Raw genomic sequence first — 18411 nt, forward strand, 5'->3', positions numbered from 1 at the left:
ACAGAGCCTCAGTCTGAGTCAGTGTTTAAGCTGCTTGTGATGTTAGCGTGCTACCGGTTAGCAACTGTCAATGGCTTCAACACGATAAATCTCACATCTATGAACAAAGAGGAAATACTACAGTAACAGCTCAGCTCACATGTTGTATCCAAGGCTAGATGTTTGGAGTGTGGTTCAGGGCTTCCTCTTGGAGATGTCGGAGCTGAGCTGTTGAAGTTAAATGCTAACCGGTAGCATGCTAACGTCTTGAGCAGCTTAAACACTGACACTGGTTTCTTCACATAAACGTGCGTCTCTGGGGCCGTGCTTTTGCTGTTATCTTCTTGACCAATGATTACGAGTATATTAAAATGCCACTGTCAATCAGTTGTCTTTCATTTATATCCTGAGTAGAGATATTATTACATGTTGTAGTACTGCATAAGTCTACTTCGGTATTCAAAATGGCTACCATAACAACAAAAGTCACATGACTGAAAGGCATGTATATCAAGCCATTAAAAAGTAGAGTAAATGTGAGTTTAGAAAAAAAATATTGAAATTATCTGTGGAAAACACTAGTACCATTTGGTAAAAGGATGACAGTATTATGCAATAAATAAAATGAAAGGCAATGCCATGGCACGTGCATGAGTGCAAATACTGGTCGAATGATTATTAATATCGCTGTGTATTGCATAAAACCAAGCAGTTTCAAAAGCTATAGCACCAATATTTACATGAGGTTTACCTGATTATTGCAAAAATATAGTAAAAACACCTAAGTGATCACACAAAGACGTGAATGAAGGAAACAACCACCATTGCGATGAGAGTTGGTGCAGAAAACATCTACAGCGGAGGCGGGAAGTGAGTTACTGTATTAAAAGCTTGGGTCACCTCGTGGTGGTCGTCGTGGCTCACTTTGCTTGAGAGCCCTGTTGGATAAAAAGAAAACATAAATTAAACTCTGGGAAAGATGAGAAACAACACTGTAGCATCTGAGGATGACCTTTGCTCTTGACCGTGGTTACCGCATTCCAGAGATGACCAAAACCCCCCACTTGAAGACCCTAGACCATTTTATGGTCTTCACTTCCTGTCTTGTGAATGGCGGTTCAGGACAAAATTAAGACTGTGACGATCTATCCTTTAACCGTCACAACCAGAGATGAGAACTCTTTATTGACCTTCGAATTGGACTAAAGACTGAATCTCAAACATCCGATTTGAGTAATAAGCCAATTCTTTAATTCATGGACAGTGAGAATGAACTCAACCGATCTGTTCTAATGATGAATTCTTCCCCAGGTCAAAAAGATGCAATGTACATACATACTGTTCGAAATGTTGGAATGCATTTAGAAAGTTTGTGAAGTTGTTAATGTGTTTTATCGCAATAGGAATGTATTTCATGAATTTCTTGCCAAGATACGGCTTCCTCCCTTCCCACTTGGGCCCTAAGAAAAAGGGGCCGCCCCCTTGGTATAAAGGAAGCAGAAATAGAAAGACTCTTGTCTCTTCTTTTTTTAAAACGCGCTTCTGAGTTGAGTTGGAAGGAGGAGGAGAAAGAGACGGCAGGATGAACACATGGCTAACATTCCCCGCTGAACTCTGACCTCTCCTTTGTCTCAGATGGACCACAAGAACTTTAAGTTTGAGCCCGTCAGTTGACGTGATTTTGTAACTACCAGTTACTTCTTTCAAGAACATTTGCATTTTTCCTACAAGACAACAACATTTTTGATCGCTGAGCTTTCAGCGAAACCAATTTGAGTCTAGCTGGTCAATCCAAACCCCAAGGCCCCGAGGAGCTGGAGAGAGACCCCAGCCGCGCCTGCATGAGCTCGAGAATCGCCACCCAGAGACCACGACCAAACAGGCCGTCGGACACCAGGACCTTGGAACGCCGGACCACAGTTGGCGTGGAAAACCTTTCTCACGGTCGTAAGCGTATCTCACAGACCTAGCTCAATAAGACTCACATAACCACCTTACTGACTTTCAGATACAATTTTAGAACCTTTTTATCTGATTATTCATCCTGTTAGCCTTCTAGGTTATTCTGTTTGCACTTTAATATTTAATGCCGTCTGTTAATTGATTTTGATCATTAAACCTCCATAAACCACAGTTTGCTTTGGTAATGTCTGTGTTTATTATTCCAGAATAAGGGTCCATGTGTACGTCCAAGACCTCATTTCCTTCAGATAAATCTGTAGTTTAGCCTCCTATTCTTACTTTTATTTTGTTCGCTTGTCGAACTGGTGCCCCGTTAAATTTTAAGGCTAATCTACAACCTATTAATTAATTAATATACAAATTAATTGATTAATAAACCCTCATACCCTACAACACCAAACAAGTAGACTACTTATAAAGGTCGTGTAGCCACATCTTCCTGATATATTAAAGTAAAAGTCAGCTCATGAAGGATTTGTAGTTATTGATGAGTTAATATAGTAGTAGTAGTAGTCATTTTATTTCGAATTTGTTCCTTATGTGGATGCATACCATAACAAACCAATTTTTTTTTTGTTTTCCTCCTTTTTACAGTTTTTATTATTATAGTAAATTCTTTTACTCTTTTACAGAATTTCAAAGTTACTTCAAATTGAATGGACACTTCTGTTTGTCTGATCAAGTCACCCAAGTTAAATAGACCTTATGTTGACATCAGATGTAATTTTCTTATAAAATTCTTCTAATCATATTAACACTCAGCATAGTTTGAAGGCATTAAACATGCCTATCGTGCTCAATAATCTCGTTACTCTCTTATTGTCATTGCCATTTCTACTGTTGTAATGTTTTTATTTTATTTTATTAAGTCTTTTATGATATCATTATTATTTGTGTAAGCCCTATATAATACAGTGCATTGAAAACAGGGTGTAGAGTGGGCCAGTTGTGGGCACTAACCCCCCCCAACAGGCCCCCACCCATCTTCCCTAACCTGTGGACATGTGGGCAATGTTTGCGTCCTACTCAGTATGATGCGTTAAAAGACAAGGTTTTTACAGCACGTCTAGAGGGTGGAGACCCCCCAGCCGAACTATATCTCGCCTGCCCTCATATATGCATGTAACTCTTCTCGAATAGACCCTATAACAAATTCTTTTTCCAGTACTGAACTGAATTTTGCTCTGTCCTTGAGTATATTATAGGCTAGTTGTTGCCATTTACATTGCTGTGACAGAGCTTGTCCTTTAAAGCCATGAACTCATCTATCTCTGTGACGACTTGGGAGGCTACATAAAAAGAACCTATAGCATCAATATCTGATTCTGCCCTAACTTCCTGACTTGCATTCTCCAGTTTAAACACAGGTCTTGTTAGATGTGTGCTCACAGAGTTGGTGCGCTTGCGTTTCCAGCAGTCGGGGTTGATTCTCTTCTGTTCGTCGGCCAAAGCTTTGGCTTGAGTCGTGAACACTCTGCGCTCTTCACTGCGCAGCTTCTTCCACCGCTCACCCAACAACACACTGATCGCTCTGACAAACAGATTGGACAATGAGAATATGAAAGGCATGATAAATATGTGGAGGTTGCATACTGTATTCACGGGTAAGTGTACTGTACCTGTTGTCTTTGCCCGGGTACATCTGTGTGTACTGGACTCGGTACTTTTTAGCGAACAACATGAAGGCGTTCATCGGTCGTTTGGACCTGGTGGATGCGTCACAGCTGCTTCCTGGTGATTCTTTGTTCGGGCTCCTGACTGGCTTGTGATGAGGGGAGTGGGTGGAGCCAGGTCCGTGTGAGCCTATAGCACCACAGACACTTACATTAACAAAAACGACAAGTCCACAGTAAAACAAAAACTAATTTGGCAGTGCTTATTTGACGGTGGTTTGTGAAGTCACTTTTGGAATTGCCCCAGACGGTGGATCAGCCAGAAGCAAACACTGAATGAACAACATTAGAATGAAAATAGAGTGTGATGAACAAGACAATTGACGGCATGAACATTGGATAGACGTGGTTTACACCCAGGTCGGACAAACTTCTGTCAAATTTTGGTCTATATAAGGTTAAGGTTAAAGGGATATTTCAGGATTTTTGACATAGGGCCTCATTTTTTTATTAATACAGTTCTTATATTTGAAGAGTATAGTTGTGCTAGGCTAGTGCATGTCTATGGTAACTAGTAGCCTGCACTAAAAACCTCTTCATAATCATGGGGTCGTCCCCCAAACGTTGCCATATCTGATTTGTAGAAAGCTCCTCTGTGAATTCCACGTATAGTAATGGCGGCCGCAGGTAAACAAACTACTGTAGATCCGGTAACAGAGCAGATCACTCCGCCGCTGCGTAGCTACAACCAGGAAGCTGATGCTGCTCAAATATAAGTTCTTTTAAATGCAAAATGACTATATTTCAAAAATTATTCAGTCAACACAGACATTTATATCAGTAGTCTGGTGTTGTAAGTGATTTGCTTCAGGTGCACTGCATGAATAAAAAAAAATATTTATCTCCAGAAATCTACAACACTCTGGATAACTAGGAAATGAGGCCCTATGTCAAAAATCCTGAAATATCCCTTTAAGGTGTCTTCATTGGCCCCATAGAAAATTTGTCCTCTGCATTTGCCACTGGGGCAACCCGTCAGGAGCAGTGGGCGACGGCAGTGCAGCACCTGAGGGCCCCTCTCCAGATGTGTAGTCAGGCTAATGGTCTGAATCACCTCGCTGGAGGATCAACCTATTGTGCATGTTTTCTGTTGATGGGAGAAACTGGAGCGCCCAGAGGAAACCGATCCAGACACGGAGAGAAAAACATGCAGCTCCACACAGAAAGGCCTGTACGGTTCGGGAATCGAACCCAGGGCCTTTTGCTGTGAGTAAAGAGCGCTGAGGACAGGAGTGCTAAAAGACGATGAATTGTGTATATGGCGCACAGGGCCATAGGTCGATAGTCAATGCAGTAAAACATTTAGCGAGGAGTATTTAGGTTTATACTTTAGATCAGTGGTTCTCAACCAAGGGGGTCGCGAGACAAATTTGGGGGGTCCCCAGATCATTTAGATAAAATATACATATTTTCATTAGCATATAATCTAATGTGTTTGCTATTTTACCAGAGTGCCATTATTTGATCGTAGTTTGATGAATTTTTTTCAGCCATTTGCTTTTTTTCTTTGTTTTTTTAAGAATTATGTAGGCCAGGGCTAGGCAACGTCAGGCCCGGGGACCAAATTCGGCCCTCCAGCATAAAACCTTTGGCCCCCAAGAGAATTTTGAAGAAGCATTTATTCATAAATCAGAGACCAAATATGTGAAAAGGACTCTAAAATGTGGAAAATACTGTCAATATTTTCACATTTCCCAGCAAAACACCTGATTAGGTCATATATTATGTGCAAAACTTAAAAAAGGTGCTTTACTTTGGGCTACAATAGTGAGTTTCGGCCCTTGGTGTTTTGGCATTGAAGAAAATCGGCCCTCCATGACACAAACTTGCCTACCCCTGATGTAGGCTAGTCTTCCTATTTTTCACGGTGTGGTCACGAACCCCTTTACCTGTTTTAATGGGGGTCGCGCCTCCAAAAGGTTGAGAACCACTGCTTTAGATCATGTCCCACACCTTTATTTAGGCACATTTATCCTGGCAGCTCTGTCGCACAATAATGTTAGCTTTGAGGTTATAATTGTGTGCAGATTACAGTAAAAATACCATCTCTGGCAATGTGTTCCTATTCAACAAGAGGCCTGGGAGCCCAGATTTAGGCTCTTTTTCGTTCTGATTTCATCTTGATCTAGATCTGGTGGTACTTAGATACCAACACCACCACATGTCGTAAGAGCTGGTGCGAGAAGCGCTGCTCTAGAGTAAAAGCTATTCTTAAACCATTCCAGTTACGTACTGTGAGCTGTGCTTCTGTCCGGAGACACGGCGTCAGAGCTGGACTGAGACTCTCTCCTGCGCCGGGCCATACTGCTCAGCACGTACACCGCAGACGAGTCCAGGGGCGTGAACGAGTAGCTGAAAGGAGAGAACACAGCAGGTCAGAAACACGCACTGCTTTGCATCTGCGGGTCAAGCCTGTGCCGCGGGTTCCCGTTACCTCCTGAAAGCGTCCAGTACCGGGGAGTCGTCTGTGTGTTTGGCGTCCCTGTGTCCCGGAGGCAAACACACGTCTCCCGCCTCCATCTCGTAACACGGTATCCCATAATGCACCACGGTCAGGCTCGGGTGGAACGACGACCAACCTGAGAAAACAATAAATGTGCTGCTACATATAATTTATAATACTGTTATAATACACTATTGTTTTTAGATGGGCACAGCCTTGAGTGTGTGTCTTCAAAGTTCAATCAAAGTTTATTTATATAGCACCTTACAACAACACAAGGACCAAAGTGCTTCACAGAAAGATAAAACAATATTAAAAAATCAATCAATCAAATAAGTGCGATCTAAGTCTTAAAAGCTAGTTTGAAAAGATGTGTCTTCAATCTAGACTTAAAGAGGGACAGCTCTGTTGGGCAGCTGTTCCACAGTTTTGGCGCTACAACCCTGAAAGAACGATCGCCCCACTGTTTGTACCGGGACCTGGGCACGTCCAGAACCATCTGATCAGAGACCAGAGACTCTGCTGGGGCGATGTACGGTCACCAACTCAGTTAGATATAACGGAGCGAGACCATTGAGGGCTTTAAAAACAAACATTAAAATTTTGAAATCAATCCGAAAACGGATCGGGAGCCAGTGCAGGGAGGAGAGGACGGGAGTGATGTGGCTGTGTCTGGATGACGGGCTGCTGCTTCTGCACTAACTGCAACCGGTGGAGTGACGAGTGTGGGAGACCGGAGTAGAGAGCGTTGCAATAGCCCTACCGAGAACTGATGAACGCGTGCGTTGCCTTCTCCAGGTCTTGGCGCGTGAGAAAGGGTTTAACTTTGGTCAAAAGGCGCAGCTGGAAAAAACTGGCTTTGACAACAGCATTTATTTGTTGTTTAAAGTTCAGCTCTCGGTCAAAGATGACTCCCAGGTTCCTAACTGCATCGCGAACTGGACCCATGACCCTGGACTGAAACTGAAGGACACCCCGGAACCAAAAAGAACAAATTCAGATTTTGCTTCGTTCAGGTGGAGAAAGTTCTGAGCAAGCCGTTGTTTAATGTCCAAAAGGCAGCTATGGAGTGATTCGAGAGCAGAGGCAGTGTTGGGGAGTACCGGTAAGTAGATCTGGACATCATCAGCATAAATGTGGGAGGACAAATTATGTTTAGAAATGATGGACCCGAGTGGAAGCATGTACAGTGAGAATAGGACTGGGCCAAGGATGGAACCCTGTGGCACCCCAGATGACAGCGGGGCAGAAGAGGAGGAATAATCGTTGTGTCTTGGGTCTAACTAAACCGCACATCGACCTACCTTTGTTTTTGACGTAGAACGGGTGGTCCAGGTGGCACCGCGCGGTCAGGAAGCTGTGTCCAAAGGCTCCAGGGTTAAAAGTCAACTGGAGCACAGGCTGATCACATGACACTCTCTCTGAATGCTCCATCAGCTGAAGCCCCTCGGAGCCATAACTCTGTAGAGACAGGCAAGAGTCAATGCACTGGCAGCATGTTAAGTAAATATGTTTTTGAAGGTAATATTGGCCTGAAACGAATAAAGAAATCAAAACATCCATGATTATACAAACCTGGGTAGGTAAGAAGAGGCAAGAGGTGCATATTTTGTTACTTACCTTGAAAAACCCACTCTGTTTCTCGTCTCCTGATTGTTCTGCAGAATCCAAGTTCTCAATGTCCCGCCACTCATTTTGACCGCTGACGTGGAAGCGTAACTGCGTCCCTGTGATAAATTCAAGTGATTTTGTGTGAGTACGGCAAAGCAATGAGCTTGGGTGTGTGTGAGAATAGGACTGGGCCAAGGATGGAACCCTGTGGCACCCCAGATGACAGCGGGGCAGAAGAGGAGGCTGGAGTTAACTTCTCAACTCCAGCCTTAACCGAGCACATTTTCTCCAGTTCAACTTTATCCAAATCTAAAAGCTTCCCGACTGGAGCTCATAGACTATAGACCAGTAAAACAGCTCATATGAAATCTACAAACTGATCTAAATGGGTATTTTTCCTCCTTTCCTTTTGTTGACATCACTTTTTGTTGTTGATGTTTTCATACATTTTCATGCATTTGTCACACTTTTGTCCATTTTTTTCCATGTTTTTAGCCATTCTTTTGTTATGTTTTTGTCACGTTTTATTGGTCGCTCACTTTCGCTTTCTTTGTCACCTTTTGTCGCTCTTTTGTTGCTTTTTATGTCACTTTCTTTCGCTCTTTTGTTGCTTTCTTTGTCACTTTTCTGTCACGTTTTCATTACTTTTTTGTTGCATTTTCATCACTTTTTTTGTCACTCTTTTGTGGCTTTTTTGTCACTTTATTGTTGTGTTTCTGTCACTTTTTCATCGCATCTTTTTTGCTGCGTTTTCATCATCTTATTTTTATCGCTGTTTTGACACTTTTTCTTTCCAAGAAGCTTTTAGATTTGATTTAATGCCAAACTACAGGAAATGTGTTCAGTTCAGGTGGGAGATAAAGGGTTAAAGATTGAGGAAGAGGCAGAATGAACACAGAGCTCACGTAAATGTTAGATGTCTGTTGTGTCCAGACTGAGATGGTTTTGGACATGTACTGAGGAGGGACGGTGAATATATGGGGAAGAGGAAGCTGAACCCAAAGCAACGGGAAACAGGAGGCCTAAAGCACCACAGCGGGCGGGCGATCATCTCAGGGGGTCAGATGATAATGAGGCATAAATTCGATTCAATATAAATGGATATCGTGCCTTTGGGTGTCACGCACAGCAGCAGTTCTTGTATTGAGGAGTTGCAACTAAAAACGTTTGTTAACTGGTCCAGTGAATGCAGCTATAGGACATCTTTAGTGAAATAGGGAATTAAGTTATTTGATGTATGCAAACTAATTTTGCCGCTGTGTCCGTGGGAAAGCCTCTTCACCCTCCTTATCCCCTGTGTTTGCAGACACTGGTAACGTATGAGCGTGTATGTGTGGGTGGGTGAGTGGATTAACTCATGCAACCTTTTGTCCCTCTGAGAGCCAGAGACAAAGGGGCGCCTGTGAATTGAGGACACTTGAGTCACTACACCAATTAACCCTAGAGCACTATCGCTCAAATCAAACACCATCAGTAACGCTGTCATCAAAATCTATCAAAACATGACAATACATGACACATTTGAGTCGTGTTCTTTTATATTAAACTGTGTCATGTCTAATAAAATGAAAGAAAAGCATCATGGGAGGACCAGATAAATATGCTCCAAAATTAATGGAAAAGTATGAATTTGGGAACAAAAAATTCCTAAAAAATTAAATAACGAAGGTGGAAACGTGTTTTTTGGTCCACCCATTCCTGGGATATGTGAGACTTCTCTGGTGAAGCTCAGTGTCCTTGGCACAAACAGCCGCAGGAGAGAGAAACTAAATATGCCATATTTTGAATGGGTATAAATGACCAGATGACTAAAATAACCATGTGTTACTCCACTTGCTGGGAGACCAGAGACACCGACTCTGTGACAGGAGCAAAGCTGTAGTTTAAGCCACAAAATAAATGTGGCAGCCCTGAATGTCAACATTGAAAGGGGGTATGATTGCCTGATTACATACATTAACCCTCCCCTACCTTCTATCACTATCGCTGGGTGAAAATCCCCTGAACATGTGTCTGTAGGAAAAAGTGTGTTTTGGATTAGGAAAACACCCAGGCCATCAAAGATGTCAAAGACAATGCTGAAGCTCAGAGACCCATGACACTAAGATAAACCATCATAATGAAAACCACATAAAAGTATAGCATAAAACCACCTGGCAATAGTGTTCTAGGGTTAATCAACTAGCACTACTACTGATTTATAGCCAAGGTGATATTTCAAGACAGAGGAAAATGAATGTTATCTCCTCTAATGCTGTTCTTTATTCGTGAATTTAAAGATGTAGACTGCGTTAAAAGGGTCATTTATTTGGTATACAAAATAATGTGCATCGAGCGCGAAAGATTGATGACTACAGAGGCGGTAGAAGTGCAAAAAGAAAAGACATTAGTAAAAGTGACAACACATGAGTTGTTTTCCCCCAGGCTATCATCGAATTTGACTCATCAGGCTTATGTAGAAATGTAGAAAGACTAGAAGAAGGGGACTCCTACTTTAGAACCGAACGAATCAAACATACAGAAACAGACACTAATCCTCACCTTTCATAAAACAGTGCCAGACGGTGGAGGGCCAGGAGAAGCTCCAGCCCATGTCCTCATCGTCAGACAGAGACGACTGGGTGGAAACGGCAGAGCCACACTCGCTGCTCGTCTGCGGGATACAAGAAACGTATATGAGTTTAACGGAGATTAAACAGATTTTCGACGTCATAACGACATGCAGAAAAGTACCCTGCTGTGTCTGCGCTCCCTGCCGTGGCCTCTAGAGGGAGACAGACTGCAGCTGGGCTCGGGAGGAGGAGGCCGGGCGTATGAATGGAGATCGCTGCATCTGAAGACAGAAGATGAGCTGGAGAGAAAATAAGTAGTGACAAACAAGTTAATATGGTTAATAATCGCACATGAATATTCATTTTTAACTTCCTGGTGTTTCAACTACGACCCTAATCTCGTATTCAGCAGCAAAACCATCAGACTATAGTATTAAGGCCCTGGAAACATGTCTCTAAACCTACTGCAATTCTCAGATGGGCGAGAAAAGCGACTCGAGTCCTAGTGGAAAAAAAAGCTGTGGAACCTCTGTTACCTGCTGTGTGCGTCCTGGCGCAGCAGGGGGCTCTGTGGTCCTGTGGCGATCAGGGCGAGTTGAGTGAGTCTCTGTGTGCCGGGGTCAGTGGGCCCGTCCTGGTGGGACAGTCCAGTTTCGATTTCAAACATGAGGGGCGTCTCCTCCGGGACCTGCTGCAGCTCAGGGAGGTCGTCTGAAAACAGGACGTGCAGGGGCTTAATGGTTCAGGGGTGGCAGGACTTTACATGTAACAGATATATTTTTGTATTGTCGGAGCCAAATATTGAGAGGACAAAAACTCCCATTTGGACCTATCGCATCCTATTTTAATGTGCTATTTGTCACTTCAGTGTTAGACAAGAAAGGATGGATGGAATAGCCAGATATTTTACAAACTACAAGTGACTGTAAACCTGCACGACTAATACTGAATTTTTTTATTATTGTCTGTCATTTTTTACTGTTTATACTTTAGCCCCCTTAAAGCAGTACTAAGTAACGTGTTTACCTTAATAAATCCTTTCCGTAGTCCCTGTGCGGGTAATACAAGTGTTTATGGGATGATTGGAGGGTCTTTCATCGCCCCCTGGTGTCTCTGGCCAGAAAACCATGTTTGCAACTTGACTGCCACCGGTCCGGAGCAACCAATACACAATAATGGGATCACGAAGAAGAAGCTAACCTGCTAACGGGCAAAGCTAACTGCGGGCTAACGTCACTTTAAACAGTATTTACAGCAAAGTTTGAGTGAACAAAAATACTTCCATTGTATAATTGGATGCACTGTAACCCTCTCTCCCTTCGCCTTTCCTGTCGGCGTAGTATTTACTCTCCAAGACAATTAATAAGTTAAAAAATCGTAACTTTCTACTACACCTGCAGTTGCGCTTATGGCCTCTAGGGGGAAGAGTTACTTAGTACTGCTTTAAAGTTTTTGGAAGTCATTGTAGATAAAATGCCTTTCTGAGAGCTGAATGTCACAAGTGAATTTCTCCATTGTGAGATCAATAAAGGCATATCTTAACCTATCAAGAAAAAATTAAAAAGAAAATACACTTTGAGTCTCACCATATTCTATGATGCTGTCACTGGTGGGCAACGCTGGGCAGGAGAAGATGTGCTCCTCACAGTGAAGCCGGTCATTGGAATGGTCAGTGTCTACAGCCATGATCTCTGAACAAGGACGGAAAAATACATTTTAATTAGTTTGTTAAATCTGTTTTGCATGTCCTATGATTCTCAAGAACCATCACAGCACCTAACACTGGTGGCTGTTGAAATCCCTTTTCATCTCTCTGGCTTCCTTCAGGTAATAACATTCATCGTCCTACTTTTTAAGTTGGAAGGGGGCTAGTCCTGTTTAGTTTAGTTTATTTATTTATTTGAGCAGGGACAGTGTACAATATACATTAACCTCAAAGGGAGAGATGCATTGTACCAGGTTATAGCACTTGTGCTAATTTCCACCTATACTGATGTCAACAAAGTCATAAAAATACTAATACAGAATAATACATTTCCCCAAAAACAGCATTAAAATCAACACACACTTCATTCATTCAAAGCATTAGATTGCACGCTCTTGCATACACACCAATTACAGGACATTTATGGGAACAAGTTTGTTTTAAAATAAGCAATTTTTTGCCTGGTGGGAAAAAGTGTTAAAATTTACACATGTGGTCAGCTCTGTTGGCAACATATTCCACTGTTTGATGGCCACACTGGAGAATGCGGAGCTGCGGAGTGCGGATTTACACTGGGGCATCCTACACTCGCCCCGAACAGTCGACCGAGTGGCTCGAGATGAAATTTCTGAGCTCAATGAAATAAACTTTTTTAACGGAGGAGCTGCAGTACCATTAATTATCTTGAACAACAGACAGAGATTTGAATATATGATTATGTTTTCAAAACTTAATATACTACGTTTTTTAAGAATATGACAGTGATGATATAAGCAAGATTTTTTGTCATGAACTTTAAGAGAGCTTTTGTACAATGATTCCAGGGGCCTTAAGGCTGTTTTACATGCCTGCGACCAACTTGTCATACAGTAGCGAAAGTGCGGGATTATCATCGCATCTATAGTCAAAGAGTTTCTAATATATCTAAAATTCGCTATGTTAAATTTCAACGTATTGGATAATTTTTTTATATGTTTTTTGAAATTTAAATTTGGGTCAAGAATGACTCCTAAATATTTAATTTGGTCTACATTTGAGATTTCCTGACCTTCAATGGTGATTTTTGGTCCAGTCTTACATAGTGAGGATTTACAGCGATTTGTGAAAAACATAGAAACCGTTTTGTCGATATTCAAGGTTAAATGAGAGTTTTTCAACCAAATAGAAATGTTTTTCATTTCCTCGGTTAACTTTTGGGTAACCTCTTTAACAGTTTTCCCATGAATATACACCACAGTGTCATCAGCATACATGATCATTTTGGCATTTATACATACAGATGGAAAATCATTAATATAAAGAGAAAACAGCAAGGGCCCTAATATAGAACCCTGCGGCACACCCATAGTGCATGCTCGTAAGGGAGATGATACATTATTTACTGATACACACTGTTGCCGTGCACGACTGTAATAGATGTATTTGTTTGGCTTTACTCTGAAAATCAAATCTTTTACTGTTGTTGAACTGGTTGTGAAAAGTTATTTTCTTTGCAAAGAAAAAAAAAACACAGCACAATTGAAAAGGACATTTTGTCTTTGGATTACTGTGAGTCACTGCACTACACCATGTACGTGTGTCTTAGTACATTATTTTGTTTGGATTTACCTGTCTGTTCACATTGAGTTTCTGAGTCACTTGCTGAGCGTTTTAAGACGCTGGTCTTCGGAGTCACCACCTCCCACATCATTGTGTCCAGTCACTGAAACAGAGTCACGTAATTCCTTTAGTGAGCACTGAGCAAAATGACATCAAAGCAAAATGACAATATGTTCATTTATGCAGCAAACAAGGTTTATAATGAACATTGAATAAATGAATAAATGAATCAACTGAAGTAAGTTTCTTTTACACTTTTACACTGGCTCTGTTTGGTCTGGTCAGTTTATTAAAATCGAGCGGCACAGTGGCGCAGCGGTGCTCCGGTTTTTCCCTACCACTGAAAACATCGGTAACACTTTATAATAACTACACATTATTCAGCCTTTACAAATGATGAGCTAACAGTTAATTAATCATGAACAATGCAGTAGTTAAGTGTGACTAACACTTAATAAAGGAGGTCAATTATGAAAAATGATTCATTATGAGTTAGGCATTAAATGTAGTAGTTAAGTAGTTATTAAGTGATGAATTAAGTGTTAACTCATCATTTATTAAGGCTAAATAAGGTGTAGTCATTATAAGGTGTTACCAAAACATTTATAATAGGCCAGGATGAATGTCTGTGAGTGAGTGGTTGGTGGTGGTTGGAGGAACCGATGGCACAGACTGGTAGCCTCACCTCCGTCATCTACCCCATGAGGCAGCTGTGGCTACAATAGTAGCTCACCACCACCAATTATGGGGTGAATGAGTAATGACTACAGTGTAGCGCTGGGGTAGGCAGGTTAGCGTCACAGGGGGGGCGATTTTTAATCATCATTGCCAAAACACCGAGGGCCCAACCTCACCATTGTAGCTAAAGTTAAGAATCATTTTCTGCAAATGCCAATGTTTTTGATCTGTGGCTCTAAAGTGGTCTGGCTCTGAGACCCATCATTACCATAATGACAAGCTGCGACCCAAATAAAATCATTTGTCATGTATTGTATAAAATATTGTATTTACGACACATTTTAACACATTTAAACACGCCGTAGATTTGCTTTTAAGACTGAAATTATGATCAAAACATCCCAATAATATTAATTTAAACAGGCTCCAGTGTGTTTCCTTGTAGTTTCATATGGAAAATATTGAAAAAAGTTCCCTATAGACTCGCGACCCACTTTTGAGTCCCGACCCACCAGTGGAGAATCACTGTTTTACATTATATATGACCAAGTGGGAAGTTAAGGACATTTAAAAATACTTTAAAAAGTACTTTAACAGGTATTTGATCCCTTATTGGTGCTGTGCTGGAGGGCCGGGTTTGGCCCCCGGACCTGACGTTGCCTACCCCTGGTGAAGCGCTTTGAGAAGCTTGGTAACACAGGCTTGTAAAGCGCAATACAAGTGTAAGCCATTATTATCATCAATAAAATGCAACAAAAAATAGAATTGTCTTCATTCATGCAGTGTTAATTTTGACAACATATTTTAGTTTAGTTTTAGTCTTTTGACTAAAATGTAATTTAATTTTAGTCAAGATTTAGTAAAAAAAAACTTTTAAATTTTAGTCTAGTTTTAGTCGACTAAAACTAAGACTAATTTAGTCGACTTATATTTATATTATTCATTATAATCATATTTAATCGTGGTCCTCGACTTCATGGAGCTGCTTCACATGAACAAAGCTCGGTGAATTTAAATGATATGAGGCTTTTTCAGACTGTTAATAGAAGTTTGGATGATTTTAGTCTCTCCTTTCTCTCTCTCCCTTTCCAGAGGGAGAGATAGAAAGAAAGAAACAGAGAGAGAAAGAGAAACAGAAAGAAAGAAAGAAAGAGGGAGAGAAAGAAAGAGATAAAGAGAGAGAGAAAGACAGGAAACAACAAAAGGAAGGAAGAAAGAAAGAGAGAGAGAAACAGAAAGAAAGAAAGAAAGAGAGAGAGAGAGAAACAGAAAGAAAGAAAGAAAGAGAGAGAGAGAGAAAGACAGGAAACAACAAAAGGAAGGAAGAAAGAAAGAACAGAAAGGAAGGAAGGAAGGAAGGAAAGAAGGAAGGAAGGAAGGAAGAAAGAAAGAAAGAAAGAAAGAAAGAAAGAAAGAAAGAAAGAAAGAAAGAAAGAAAGAAAGAAAGAAAGAAAGAAAGAAAGAAAGAAAGAAAGAAAGAAAGAAAGAAAGAAAGAAAGAAAGAAAGAAAGAAAGAAAGAAAGAAGTAGAAGTAGTCAGTAGAAGTTTGGATGATTTTAGTCTCTCCCTTTCATTTTTATTTAGTCTTATTTTAGTTACTAAAATATCTGGACATTTTAGTCATAGTTTTAGTCTCGTGAAAAACTTTTGATTTAGTTTTAGTCCAATTTTAGTCGTCAGAAATATCACGTTGACTAAAATCAAGACTAAATATTTTGGTCGACGAAATTCACCCTGCATTCAAGTTAAGAGAAAGCTGTACGTTGACATCCCACGTATGGATCCAAAACCCTCTCGACGTGGAAACTCAACGCTGCCCAGTCCAATGCACAGAAGCTATAAATGGATGTAGAGGGTGAAGTGAGGAGACTCTGTTACATCACGCTCGGCTCAGTCAGAAGCAACATAAATAACAGTCGCAGTCGTTTAAAACAATGAGCAAAGCGGCCGCGGCGCCTCGAGCTCTCATCTATTTCGCAATCTTATCGTCATGTGACACTCCTGTTTATAAACTTTCTGTGACTCCGCGCATGCGCACTCGCGGACCCATTCATTCAACGTTACGACAGAAGAGAGTGGCTGTTAAATTAGCCGAAAATAAAGTAAACAACCCGAGAGCAGTCCGTTTATATCCGGTTTTACGTTACTTTTAAACACCGGGTTCAATCTTTTCAGTCACATTCTGCGGCTAAAAAGGTCGAGTACATTATAGCATCACCAGAACAAGGAAACAGTTCATCCGCGACAATTATTAATATTTTACTTTACGAATAAATCCGACGGGGGGGGGGGGATGTCAACACTCGCTGAATCACATTTTGTTTTGTTTTTCTTCTTCTGGTTTTAAAGCTGGCAGGACGGTTGCGTAAAGCCTCTCTCAACAAAACAAGTAACGTCAACAATGAAAGCTCCACTGCGCGAGCGACGACGCAAACGGGCTTTTTTTACGGCGAAAAACGCGATGTCAGCTCCGAAACACAACTCATCTGGATACGTTAACTGTTGACACGTCGAATGGGAAGCGTTGTTTTGATGTTAGTTGATTTTAAAAGGAATACATCGATTCAATGAAGTTTCTTTCACTCACCAAAACAGTCGCCTTGTACGGGGAGAGGGGGCTGGTGTAAACAGATTGGATTCTGGATTCCCATTGGCTGAGCCGCACGTCAATCAGTGGTCTCCTTCATGGTGATTGGCCACGTTGGTGACGGGTTTTTCTGCTGTTATTATGATACTGCAGCGAAACAAAGTGTCTTTATTATCGGTTTTGATCAAACGTTAGGTTCAGTCAATGGCTAGTGGGCTGATAGAGAGAGAGAGAGAGAGAGAGAAAGAAAGAGAGAGAGAGAGAGAGGGAGAAAGAAAGAAAGAGAGAGAGAGAGAGAGAGAGGGAAAGAAAGAAAGAAAGGAAGAAAGGAAGGAAGGAAGGAACAAAGGAAGAAAGAAGGAAGGAAGGAAGGAAGGAAAGAAGAATGAAAGGAAGGACAGAGCGAAAGAAAGAAAGAACGAGAGAGAGAAAGAGAAACAGAAAGGAAGAGAGAGAAAGGAAGAAAGAAGGAAAGGAAGAAAGAAAGAAAGGAAAGAAGGAAGAAAGAAAGAAAGAAAGAAAGGAAGAAAGAAAGAAAGAAAGGAAGAAAGAAAGAAAGAAAGAAAGGAAAGAAGGAAGAAAGAAAGAAAGAAAGAAAGAAAGAAAGAAAGGAAAGAAAGAAAGAACAAAGAACAAAAGAAAAGAAGAATGAACAAAAGGATGAAAGAAAGGAAAGAAAGAAGAAAGAACAAAAGAAAAGAAGAATGAACAAAAGGAAGAAAGGAAGAAAGAAAGGAAAGAAAGAAAGAAGAAAGAACAAAAGAAAGAAAGAAAGAAAGGAAGGAAGGAAGGAAGGAAGGAAAAACGAAAGTTATGCTATTGATTGTGGTTTTAATTAACCTCTTAACCTCTTAAAAGTGATGACAACGCAAGGGAAAATCTTATATCTGTTTTGTTTGTTTATCTGTTTTTTGATGAAGCTTTTAGATTTGGGTAAAGCTGAAGTGGAGAAAATGTGCCGGGTTAAGAGTGTAGAGGTTAAACAAACTTAATGATAACAATAATATGTCTCACTGTTATGCTCTCTTTGTCTGTTGATTGTGCGAAAGTGTGAAATCTATTGTGTTTATTCATTTTGTGTTGTTTTCCATCCCCGTCATCCCCGGACTTTAGCGATCAGGAAAACTAACCTCATTTTACTTCACAGAACCATCCCTGTGTGGAGAAGCTACATGAGTGATTTACTATGTGATGTGTAGGCAAATATGCAGGGCGTCCAAATGAAGTGGACAGACAATTGTTTGTTTATGAACCTATGCTTGAGGTTTATGACCACAGGTTCGGGGTTTGCCTCTGCACAAATGACTTACTAGACTTATAGACTAAATATAACATTAGGAATCAGCCCTCTATTCATTTTTTAAATATATGTTGAAGTTTAAGTTTAGTTTAGTTTAGTTTAGTTTTATTTATTTTAGCAAATACATTTACCTGATTTACAAATACACATATACAACCAGTCACAGATGCTCAAAAGGAGTAGGCTGAAGCAAGAAGCTTATGAGCGCCTACCCCACATTCAACATAATAAACGTTTACCATTACAGATATACAAGAGGACTGTATCCACAACCAAGAAAAAGTTTGCACATATAAGGAAAATGAAATTACATGAGATTACA

The 18411-nt window shown here is 40.8% G+C and overlaps 1 protein-coding gene across 1 annotated transcript; it reads right to left on the minus strand.

Annotated features, from left to right (window-relative positions):
* Nucleotides 1-506: 506 nt before the first annotated feature.
* On the minus strand, nt 507-16888 carry LOC306960139 (HMG box-containing protein 1-like). Its single transcript, XM_079552481.1, has 13 exons — nt 16790-16888; nt 13534-13627; nt 11807-11911; nt 10757-10931; nt 10402-10519; nt 10210-10321; nt 7678-7784; nt 7362-7518; nt 6049-6193; nt 5848-5966; nt 3561-3744; nt 3331-3472; nt 507-917 (listed from the first exon to the last, which is right to left on the minus strand). Exons 2-13 carry the CDS (start codon nt 13613-13615, stop codon nt 900-902), a joined length of 1464 nt encoding a protein of 487 aa, XP_079408607.1. The 5' UTR covers nt 13616-13627; nt 16790-16888; the 3' UTR covers nt 507-899.
* Between the last annotated feature and the right edge of the window lie 1523 nt (nt 16889-18411).

The sequence above is a fragment of the Gobius niger genome, assembly GCF_951799975.1.
Source record: "Gobius niger genome assembly, chromosome: 2".
Lineage (NCBI taxonomy): Eukaryota > Metazoa > Chordata > Actinopteri > Gobiiformes > Gobiidae > Gobius > Gobius niger.

Bases quoted from the DNA above. Each gene is read 5' to 3' on its own strand.
- LOC306960139 (XM_079552481.1), bottom strand. From the start codon at position 13,615: ATGATGTGGGAGGTGGTGACTCCGAAGACCAGCGTCTTAAAACGCTCA. The intron at 6,194-7,361 runs GTAGGTCGATGT...TTGTTTTCTCAG, and splicing joins GTTCTACGTCAAAAACAAAG to GTTGGTCGTCGTTCCACCCG. The intron at 3,473-3,560 runs GTACAGTACACT...TCTGTTTGTCAG, and splicing joins TACCCGGGCAAAGACAACAG to AGCGATCAGTGTGTTGTTGG.